General features: G+C 44.6%; 1 protein-coding gene across 1 annotated transcript in view; it reads left to right on the top strand.

The window, feature by feature from the left end:
• The first annotated feature begins 5,558 nt into the window (after positions 1-5,558).
• agfg1a (ArfGAP with FG repeats 1a) overlaps positions 5,559-12,174 on the top strand; it is a 53,684-nt gene continuing 47,068 nt past the window's right edge. Inside the window, 1 exon segment of the mRNA XM_069897299.1 lies at positions 5,559-5,782. Coding sequence (XP_069753400.1) covers positions 5,622-5,782 — 161 coding nt within the window. The 5' untranslated portion in view covers positions 5,559-5,621.

Consider the following 12,174-nt stretch of genomic DNA (forward strand, 5'->3'; position numbering starts at 1 on the left):
CAAGGGATTACTTAAGGTGGTTTGTGAATGGGAAAAAATGGTTGAGAACCATTGATCTAACCCAGAGTTTTATAGAGCTACAACATTATCGTGCGGCTCTTAAACTCAATCCCCCCAAACAATGAAACCCAGTACTGCATATGCCTTAACCTTAATGCACATCAACTTTGAGGGATCTATAGAATTGGACCCCAAGGTCCCGCTGTTCCTACACACTCCTAAGAAAGATGCTATTGCCATTTACTCTGCCTTCAAGTTTAATATTCCAAAGTGTATCACTTTACACATTTCCAGATTGAACTCCATCTGCCACTTCTCTGCATCCCGTCTGTATTCTGCTTCAAATTGGCACCATATTGGTGAATTTCCTCTGCCCTCTCTCCAGCATAACCACATCCTTCCCATGGTGCAGTGATCAGAAATGTGCACAATACTCCCAAGTGCAGTTTAATGATTTGTGAAGTTGTAACATCCTAATCTTTATATTGTATATCCTAACCAGAGGGCCTAGGGCATTCTTCTCCACTCTATCTAGCTGTGTTGCCACTTTCACAGAACTATGAACTTAATCCCAAGAGGGGGATCAGAGGGGAAAAGATGAGCAAATTTAAGTTCTTTGGGAGTCACTGTCTCGGAGGATTTTTCCTGGACTCAACAGACTAATGGCATCATGAAGAAAGCACGTCAGCGCCTCTATTTTCTCAGAAGTTTGGTATCATTACAGACAAGACCCTCCCCACCATCGAGAACATCTACTGTAAATTATCCTTAGCAATAGCTGGTGTTGTCAATAGATATTCATGAGAAAATATTGTAACAGGGAAATGGATTTGCTTTGAAAGCCAGTGTGGACTTGGTGAGCTTGATGGCCTCCCGATCATGTCAGTTGAGTAGATATAAACTCTGGTTAGATCATACTTAGAGCATGTGTTCAGTTCTGGCACCTCATTGTTGAAAGAATTTGGAAGCTTTAGAGAGTGTGCAGAGATTTATCAGGATGCTACCTGGATTGGAGAACATGTCTTATGAAGAAAGGTTCAGAGGCAACTTAATAGAGGTGTATAAGATTATGATAGCCATAGGTAGGGTGACAGCCAGTACCTTCTTCTGAGAGTGCCAATGGCCAATACCATAGAGTATCCATTTAAGATAAGTGGTGGAAAGTTTAGGGGAGATGACAGATGTTGAATAATTTAAAACTCTGCTCTCCCTAAATAACATTCTTCTCTCAGACAAAAACTGAGCTTCTTTTGTGCTGTTGGAATATACTAAAAGGTGTCAGTCAGTCCTTGTTATCCTTTTGATTACCAGTCTGATGATGGGGGCCAAGACAACATCAAGAAATTACACATCTTCCAGTCTTTGAAATCTTGTTTGTTTCTTAGCAACCAGAACCAGAATCTTTTGATACTCCCTATTCTTATTTTAAATGTTGAGAGAATTTTCTTTGGTTTAAACTATCTATGCTGAAACTATAATAAATAATAATGGCCAATAAGCTATGAATTCTAAGTCTGTAGTTTATGATGTTAAATACATTGGTTTAAGAACTGTTAACCAAACATGAGTGTTTATATAGATATACCTGTATGTAATCTGGTGTACCACATGCGCTTGTACAATTTTGGTTGATCAGTTGTCATTAATAGACAATAAAAATGTACTTGCCTGACCTCTTCTATTGAAAAGTTGCAGTCAATTACACTGAGTTACTGAGTTGCAGATCAACAGCCCCCTCATCAGGGAATATTAAAAAATGTGGAAGATGCATTTTTTAAAGGATAGAGAAGCAGAAAAGTTAGACGAAAGAAATTTCAAATTTTTGATTCAGGCAACAACTACTAATAATGGGGGAGAATTAAAATTGAGGATGCTCCAAGGACCAGGATTGAAGAAACTTCAATCCTAAAAATACAGGGCTAGAACAGATTGTATAGATAGGTGGGAAAGTTACATAATTGAGGGACTGAAAGCAAGGATGAGATATTAAAAATGTTATCTTGTTTAACTGGGAATCAAATGGAATATTCAAATATATAATTGAACATAACTAATTAGTTTCTGCCTGGGGCTGAGCAGAAATAAGCTGAGCAGAAATAAACCTACAATAATCTGAATAGATATTGAGATGAATAATTTTGCACTTGATTTTACCTCCTAATCTTAATTTTAGCTGCACAGCAAATATCTCTTGTTCGATCTCTTACCACAATGTTATGCAAGTTTGATCTGTCCAGTAGCAATTTTCTCTCTTTTTAAATAGGTGTTGTTTCTCGTCACTTTCCTTTGCCACAATTACAATATTTCTAACTTAATCAGTTAATGGGAGAAGACATAAAGCTACTAAAGTCTATAAGACATTCCGTATCTCGTTCTATTGTACAATCTCTTAGCAAGATCCCACCTCCAAAAACACCAGGCAGCCACCACTTGTAACATGATATGGAGTTCCAAAATAACTGGCCATCATGATAGTTGACGATCAAAGGTATTATATTCAGGGTAATAGCTAAAATAGTTAAAGCTAGGAGGCAAGAGCCATTAAATAAGGCGAAGCAAGGCATTTCTGGCAAACACAGCAGTAACACTAGCAGGGTTCTGGGACCCATGAGTTTCACAATGAATGAATTTTGGAACATTTTAGTTATATATTACGTCAAAGATTAAACTCAGGCACTTTTTTAAGTAACATAATGCAGTAGTCATGTTTATTATAAAGTTTCTTAGTTTTAACTCAGTAGATCATGTCATTTGGGGAGGGAGACTCCAGTGATCCTCTCTGCCACTTTAATGATCCTGTGGATTGATCTCCAATCCATTTCTCTACAGCAACCGTAACACATAGTGATGCAGCCAGCCAGGACACTCTCGATAGAGCTCCTGCAGAAGGTTGACATGACAGTGGCTGGTTGCTTTGCCCGCTTCAGTATTCTCAGGAAGTGCAGTCTTGTGCCCTCTTGACAAGTGAGATTTGTATGTCCACAATAAGTCACTAGTTAACTTGATTCTCTCCACTACAGTTATTCACTCCATTGAGGTTATCTACGAGACAGTGCCATAAAAAATCAGCCTCTATCCTCAAAGACCCACACCACCCAAGCCATGCCCTCTTCACTCTGCTACCATTGGGAAAAAGTACAGGAGCCTAAAGACGAGCACTCAGCAGCACAAGGACAGCTTCCTTCCTGCTGCCATCAGATTCCTGAATAATCAATGAACCAAAGACACTGCCTTCTTTTCCTGCACTGTTATTATTTGTGTAGTCGTAAGATTGTTATACAATATGTATGTTTGCGCTATGATGCTGCCACAAAATACCGAATCTCATTGTTTCTTACTGTCTCCGACACTTGTAGAGTACAAAGGTCTCACTTGTTGACCTTCAAGTATCCCGAGGCCACATTCAGGTGCACTATAAAAACAATCTTTGCTGGTATGTGAACTGCTCTACTTAAGATTGAAAAAAGCGGCTGAAGGTTGTGAATGTAACTCAGAAAATCATGCAACATTGTTTTATTTGTTTTCCCCTAAAATCGGTCAGTAGATTTCTCCCTCAAAAAGAAAACAGGTTCTGAAAAATGAAATTAAAACACAATGCTCGAGAAACCCAGCAGGTCCAGTGGGAAAAAAATGAAATTCTATTTTGCAGATGTGCAGGGAAGGGGGTTTAAACCCACAAAGATATGTTTGAACCTGTTGGTGGATAAGCAAATACAAAAAAAATGATTTCAAAAAGATCAGGATGAAGTGAGATACACATTTGGCAAAAGTGAAATGTGTCAGGAGTAGGATGGCCATTTCTAAAAAGGAGGACATGGCCATAGGTTACCAGATATATATATATAAGGTGCTTTCAGGTGCTCGGACCCAGATAACGCGCCGGGAGAAGCGGCTGGGGGAGTGCAGCTGGGATGTTCAGGTGGCCGCGGAGAAGACGCCTTTATATCACCTGAACGTGTCAGCTGAAGGAGAGGCGCGTCCGAGCGAACGCCAGCACATGCGGACTGTGGCCGTAGGCCCACTGCTGCTTTCAGGTGCAATGGGGGGGGATTCTCAGAGCCGGAGATCATACCTCAGGGGGAGGGTTAGTTAAGTGCTCCTCTTGGCCGGCTTCTCCACTTTCAGGTGGCACCCGACAGCCAGATAGGGGGAGAATATGCGGCTTTACATTGGGGTATTTTGGCCACCTGAAAGTGCCTTATAGATAGCATGTTTCCAAAAAAAATTATGTTTTTAAAATTTAAACCGTAGTGCAAAAAACACACTGTATAATATATAATATACATATACTATATGTATATATATATGCAACCTATGACCATGTCCTCCTTTTGGAATGGGCAGGAGGGAGAGAAAACATTTATAATTGAGACATTTCAAGAGATCGAATGTCAAGGAAGAAAATAACCCTGATGAACATGCAGAAAGCAAGGGGTGGGAGTGGGAGTGGGGGTGGGGGGGGAGTGGGGTGGGGGAGGAGTGGGGGTGGGGGAGGAGTGGGAGTGGGGGGGAGTGGGAGTGGGGGGGAGTGGGAGTGGGGGTGGGGGTGGGGGGGAGTGGGGGTGGGGGGAAGTGGGGGTGGGGGGGGAGTGGGAGTGGGGGGGGAGTGGGAGTGGGGGTGTGGGGGGAGTGGGAGTGGGGGGGGGAGTGGGAGTGGGAGTGGGGGGGAGTGGGAGTGGGAGTGGGGGGGGAGTGGGAGTGGGAGTGGGGGGGGAGTGGGAGTGGGAGTGGGGGGGGAGTGGGAGTGGGAGTGGGGGGGGAGTGGGAGTGGGAGTGGGGGGGAGTGGGAGTGGGGGGGGAGTGGGAGTGGGGGGGTGGGAGTGGGGGGGAGTGGGGGTGGGGGAGGAGTGGGGGTGGGGGAGGAGTGGGGGTGGGGGAGGAGTGGGGGTGGGGGAGGAGTGGGGGTGGGAGTGGGGGTGGGGGTGGGGGGGAGTGGGGGTGGGGGAGTGGGGGTGGGGGGGGAGTGGGAGTGGGAGTGGGGGGGGAGTGGGAGTGGGGGGGGAGTGGGAGTGGGGGGGGAGTGGGAGTGGGGGGGTGGGAGTGGGGGGGAGTGGGGGTGGGGGAGGAGTGGGGGTGGGAGTGGGGGTGGGGGTGGGGGTGGGGGGGAGTGGGGGTGGGGGAGTGGGAGTGGGGGGGGGAGTGGGAGTGGGGGGGGAGTGGGAGTGGGAGGGGTGGGAGTGGGGGGGAGTGGGGGTGGGTGGGCAGACCCTAAGGATCAGCAGCCGCAGCTGGGGGGGACTGAGAGCTGATGAGCTCAGTCTCCCTGTGGAGGTGCTGGCTGGAAGTCGGTGTGACCTGCTGAGTTTCTCCAATCCCTCCCCACGGACCCTGCAGACTTTCCTGCTTCCCATCTGGGGTGGGGGGGTGTGATCCGTCCTGCTGCTCCCCCCTCCGTCTCCACGGAAGCTGCTCCATCTGCTCTGCTTCTTCATTTCGGAAATACAGCAGCCGATGCGCCCCGCTTCAAAGGGGCGACGTGCCTCGTCCTCCCGCCGGGCGTCCGCCGGAAGTGACGCGCGCTTCCGGCGGGCGCCCACCTCTCGCCCCGCCCCCTCCCTCCCGCCCGCCTGCGCTGCGGCGTTGTGCCTTTCTCTCCGCTCCCCTCCCGATCGTCCGTCCGGATGGCAGCCAAGCGAAAGCAGGAGGAGAGGCACCTGAAGCTGCTGCGGGAGATGACCACGCTGCTGCACAACCGGAAATGTTTCGACTGCGACCAGAGGGGCCCGACCTACGCCAACATGACCATCGGCTCCTTCGTCTGCACATCGTGCAGCGGCATCCTGTGAGTAAGAGGAGCCGGGAGCCGCCGGGCCTCTCCCCATCTCTCCCTCCACGCTCTCGGGCAGCTGCATCGCTCGATGCCTCGTCGCAGGGAGGGAGAGGGGAGTTACGCCCACCTTGGGCCACAGGGCACGGGCAAAGGAAGGAAGACCCCAGTGAAAGCCGCGGGGGGAAGCAGAGAAGGGAAGTGCCAGACTTTGCACTGAATCATTGCATATTCCTGGTAGATAAGGGTTGGGATCAATCCCAGTGTTGAGTCGAGGAGTTGGGGTGTTGTGGTAAAGTTGCAAAAGACGCTGGCGAGGCAAAATTTGGAGCATTATGTGCTCTTTTGGTCACCTATCCCAATCTGAATTAATTGTCATAAACAAGTCACGAAATTTGTTGCTTTGCGGCACCATCACGGTGCAACTATTTCTAAACACCACCTTAACAAAGCGAAATAAAAATAGTGCACGAAAAATCAGGACAAGGCAGGATCATTCGGGAATCTGAGAGCAGCTGGGTGCTTGTCTTCAGGCTCCTGTGCCTATTTCCCGATGGTAGCAGGCATGGCCTGGGTGGTGGGGGTCCATGAGGATAGAGGCTGCTTCCTGAAGACACCAGGTGTCCTTGATGGAGTGAAGACCGATGCCCCTGATGTCACAGGGCCAAGTTAACAAACCTCAGGAGTTTTTTTTATTTCCTTACCCTGAGCATTGGCACCTCCCTACCAGACAGCAACGCAGCCAGGCAGAATGCTCTCCATGGTACAGTTGTTGAAGTTTTCGAGAGTCTTCAGTGACATACCGAATCTCCTCTAATACCTCGCAAAGTGTAGCTGCTGGCGAGCCTTTTTCAATTGAAAGAGCACAGGCAAGATTTACTAGGATGTTGCCTGGACTTCAGGAACTGAGTTACAGGCATAGGCTAAACAGGTTAAGACTTTTTTTTTAACCTGGAGTGTAAAAGAATGCGGGGAGATTGATTGGAGGAATTTTAAATTATCAGGGGTATAGACAGAGTCAATGAAGGTTGGCTTTTTCCACTGAGGGTAGGTGAGATAGGAACAAGGGGAAAAGGGTGAAAGGGGAAAAGTTTAGGGGAAACATGGGATCGATGGGAGGGCTGTGGACAGTACAGGTCAGTACGTGGCAGAAAAATAGTTTGGCACGGACTAGAAGGGCCAAAGTGTCTGTTTCTGTGCTGTAATGTTCCATGGGTCTAATTGAAACTAGAGAATTCCACGCTGGGGAAGAGTGATTCAGTGAGAACAAGAGAAATCATTTCGGAGAGAGCTGAGAATCCAGCCCTCCTCGCACCTGTTACATCACACAAAGTGTGGAGGGATAGAAGGTATCTTGCAGCTAAGCAAATGAAAGGTAGAATTAGTAAGTAAAAACACAACGCTGAAGAAACTCAGCAGGTTAAACAGTGTCCTTTATATAGCAAATGTAAAAATACATAACTGACGTTTTGGGCTTGAGCCCTTCATCAAGTTAGAATCACCCCATCAAGAAGTCAACAGATACAAGAAACCTGAGCAAACAATGAGAAGCAGGGAGTCCCTTCAGCTCTTGGTTGTTTATATGGAAGCTCGTGTCCTTAACTGTAGAAGTCTGTCATCCTAAGACCATAAGGCATTGGAACAGAAATAGGCTATTCAGCCCATCGAGCCTGCCCCGCTCACCGTTGATCCATTTCCCCATAACCTTTGATGCCCTGGCTAATCAAGAACCTATCAATCTCTGCCTTAACTACACCCAATGACCTGGCCTCAACTGCCTGTGGCAATACATTCCAAAAATTTACCACCCTCTCTTGCTTAAGAAATTCCCAGGCATTTCTGTTATAAGCAGACCTCTTGTCCTCGACTCTCCCACCATGGGAAACAACCTTTCTACATTCGCTCTGTATATGCCTTTCAACATTTGAAATGTTTCAATGAGATTCCCCCCTCTTTCTCCTAAATTCCCAAGAATATAGGCCGAGCCGCAAACATTTCTGTATGATAACCCTTTCATTCCTAGAAACATCCCAGTGAACTAGTAGATAAGGATAGAACTTAGCCATGAGATCTGGGTACTTTGGATTGCCAGAGGAAATGCTTGATCACTGACAGTCTAAATGGCTGAATTTGGTAGCTTGATTTTTATCATTAACATGAAATGCACATTCCACATGAAAGGAAGTAACGACCGTGTTGACTCGCCTCTTGTATCTTAAGTAGGCCAACTGCATGTCTGACAGATAGGGCTGCTGGGGAAAATTTTCCCGTATGAAATTTTGGGTGGACTAAATTTTATCTTCGGGCACTGTCTAAAGCTCTAATCCTTCGACATTGATTTCATCTCTTACCCATCAACTGTCAGCAATTGAACAAGATGCTTTGCAATCTTGAATCAGTAGATTAGTTTTGCATGATGCCGCCACATGGACTGTTCCCATCTTGTAACATCACTTGACTGCAGCTTCATCTCAGCTAATCTCTTCACTTTCTCCTTGATGATTTCAATTCATATATTTTCTATGCACTCCTGGGCAACCTTTTCTGTTTGGCTTTCATTACAATTGAAACCATTCAAAGTCTGGCTGTCCATATGTTAACCAGGATCATGCCCTGTTCATCTGAATTGCTCATGCTTGCAGACCTATATGCACCAGTGCCTCGGTTTTAAATTTCTTGCCCTTGTTAAATTCTTCCTTTGCCTTATCCCTATCTATCTTGGTAACTTCAGTTTATTAAAACTGTAGAGGTGTGGCATTTTGATTATGACTGAATTTATTAATTGCACAGGATTACCTTTAGTCACCTAGTCTCTAAACTATGGATGTCTGCTTAATCCCATCTGCCTCTTTGTTTCTTTTCATCCTTTTAAGATACATTTTCTGACTAATCATTTGGTCCTCTACCCTGGTATCCCACATGATGTGGTGCCAAATTTGATTTGATGCATCTCCTGTTTCCATGTTCAAGAAGCAAAATAAATGTCATTGCGTTAGGGCTCCATAGGGACTGATATTGCAGGTGGGAGGCGCTCTGCAGGAATTGATGGAATGAGCAATAAGTTGAAGGATTAATTACGCACACAGGTCGGGGTTTGAAATTCCCTGCCTGAAAGGGTCATGGAAACTGAACACTCACCACATTTTTTAAATATCTGGATAAATTCGTGAAAAAAAGGCTGAGATGTAGCTGTTGGATGGCTTGGACACAAGTGTGCCTGTTTCCTAAGTTTTAATATTTTACAATATTGGGGTTTCTCAATGACCTTGATATTCCAATATACTTCACAATAAAATACCATGAACAGGTAGTCACAATTATAGGCACACATGTTGACCAGCAAGCACCCATTTACACATTACCATCAAGTCCCCCAAGCTTTCACCATCCACCTAAACCCTAGGTGAAATTTACAGGAGCCAATTAACCAACCAAATCTCATGTCTTTGGGATGTGGAAAGATTGGAGCAACCATCAAAAATTCAATTGGTCACAGGGAGAATGTGTAAAATGAACACGGATAATACTGAAAAACAGATTGAACCAGGGTCATTGGATTTATAAGGGCAGCTGTGTGAGCTTTACTGCCCCAAAATGTTCTTGAAAGTAAAAAGCCAGTAAACAGCTAAATAATGTACAAAAAGGTGTCATTCAGTTGAGAAAGAAAACCAAATATATTAAATGTAACTGCAGGTGATACGAGATAGAGCAATGGAATTTGAATAGGGAATTTTATTATTGCCCTCAGGTCATACCAGAGGATCCATAATGAGTTTATTGACATACACATTGTACAATGTACATATGCACCAAAATTCTTATTTATTGCACCTGAACAGGTACTTTTAAAGAAAAACTATAATAGTAAATTAATTAAATTAAAAGAGACAATAGAACCTGATAGAATATAAATATTCCACAGCAAAAAAGTAACTTGCAATATTGCAGACAACCCTTTTGTGTTGTTGAGCAGTCTGTGATTAGTATACCTCGGGGAGGTTCCAGATTCTGATTGCTGTTGGAAAGAAATTGCTTTTGATGTCTTGGTTTTCAGGCTTCTATATCTTCTACTTGAAGGAGGGAGCAAGAAGAGGTTATGACCAGGATGATGGTCCTTTATGATGTGGCTGCCTTCACATCAATGTCTGCAATGCCTGTGATGGACCTGGCAATGTTTGCCATCTTCTATAGCCTGCTGTGTTCCTGGGCACTTGAGTTGCTAAACCAGGTTATGATGCAACCAGTCAGTATATTTTACACAGTGGACCTTGTTGACGCTTGCTTTGACAAAGGATCACTGGAAGAGCTCAGCAGATTAGACAGCTTCCATGGGTAGATATAGTCAGACAATGTTTCAGCTTTTAATAAATAAAAGATTCTTGTGCAGCAACGTGTTTACCAGAGACAGTAGCTTTGTGCTAATTGCCATTTTTAGATGTAAAATGTTTTGCTTTGCATAGAGCAACTTTTCTGTTTTCTATTAGTTCTATTTCCAGTTTCAAATCTGAACAGGAAAACTAAAATCAATAAAACACATTAACCTGAGTTTTCATTGGTGCATAATTTGCAGTGTTATCATTTGGAATGGTACCCTAAGTCATTGTATTTGTATTTGGAATGGTACCCTAAGTCATTGTATTTGTCTGTCGTGTTCTTCATAACAGTCACTTATTTTTAAAAAAAAAGAGTTTGTTTCTGGAGAACGCTCCTGCATTGATTATAAATATACCGAATAAAATACTACGTCCTAGAATTCATAAAAAATAGAAAGCAAACCTTCCAGAAATGTTCTTTGCAATGGCAGATCTGGGGCAGGAAAAGTATCTCGATATGCCTAAAGGCTTACAAAAATTAACTGTGAAAAAATGTGCCAATTTTCAGATGAGGTGATGTTATATTAAGCTATCACTCAATTCCAAACTATGGGACATTTGTAGAAACTCTTGTAGTTTGCATTGTGTTGTTGGGTTTCATTGAATCTCATGGTGCAAATATTACAGGGGAAGTCCTGAATAAATACAGCTGTAGCATTAGGAAAACGTTAATATTGCAGAAATATTTCCGCCAACAAAATTATTCCAGTACTAGACACCTCCCCTCTCTGTCTTCCATAGGGACTGCTCCCACCGTGTTTCCCTTGTCCACTCATTCCTCACCACCATTCATTGTTGTTCCACCCCCCTCGGCACCTTCTCCTGTGGCTGCAGGAAACCCCAAACAGTCCTTTCAAGTGAAGCAACTCTTCACTTGTGTATCTGTGGGAGCGATCTACTGCATCTTGTGCTCCCTTAGTGTCCTTCTCTACGTCGGAGAGACTGGGTGCAGACTGGAAGATTGCCTTGCTGAGCACCTTCGCTCTGTCCACTTTGGAGATGGGAATCTCCCAGTTGCTAACCATTTCAATTCTATGTCCCACTCCCATGTTCACATGTCTAAGGCCTCCTGTACTATTCCACCAAGACTGCCCGTAAATTGAAGGAACAACATCTGATTTTCCCATCTGGTTTTTCTGGTTTCTGATAGCCCCCACACCCTGTTCTCCCTCCCTTCCCTTTCCCTTTGTCTTCTTTCTTCCAGCTCTTCACCCCCTTCCCTCTCTATTCACAGAGCCATCCCTACACCCTCTGCTTGCTGGTGTGACCTCCCTCATACCTTATCCGCCTTCTATCTTTGGGACTGTGCTCCTCCCCCATACTATTTTTTTCGGGTGTATACTGACATTTTTTCACACCCCGATGAAGGGCTTAAACCTGAAACTTTGGCTATCTATCTTTATCTTTGCTATAACAAGAACACTGTTTGACCTGCTGAGTTTCTCCAGCATTGTGGTTTTATGTTAACCATGATGTCTGTAGACTTCTGTGTTTTAATTCTCAAGGATGTTATGGGGTCTGTTGGTGCTTGAGGTCTGTGGAGAGACTGGATATGTGAGGACATGATTCCCTGGATCACAGGAGGCAGAGGGATGACATAGAGATACAGGTAATTCCCGTAATTTGGACCAAAGGATGAGTTGTATCTTGAAATGGATGCATGTCAGAATTTTGCCCAGGTACATGGAGCATTAAAGCAAACTTTTTAATCAAATTTTTTTATATTGTAGATTTGAGGATAGCAACTTAAAGCTTCCTGAATTTGTCCATCAACCTTGGCGAATCTTTCCACATTCTTGTCCATGCTTACCTTGTTAATCAGTGTTCCCAGATCTGCAGGCTGGGCACAGCCATCTTGATTCTGCATGTGCAAAGGAATCAAGATGGCTGTGCCCAGCCTATGGACCCTGGGATGCCGACTAACAAGGTAGGTACGCACATTTTGGCTCTTATGTGCCCTGTATCCCTGTTATAGTTTATCAGATAGATTTTATATTTTTTCTTAATTTTTTTGGTTGTATGTGAGGTCGCAAG

The sequence above is a fragment of the Narcine bancroftii genome, chromosome 9, assembly GCF_036971445.1.
Source record: "Narcine bancroftii isolate sNarBan1 chromosome 9, sNarBan1.hap1, whole genome shotgun sequence".
In the NCBI taxonomy this organism is placed as follows: Eukaryota; Metazoa; Chordata; class Chondrichthyes; order Torpediniformes; family Narcinidae; genus Narcine; species Narcine bancroftii.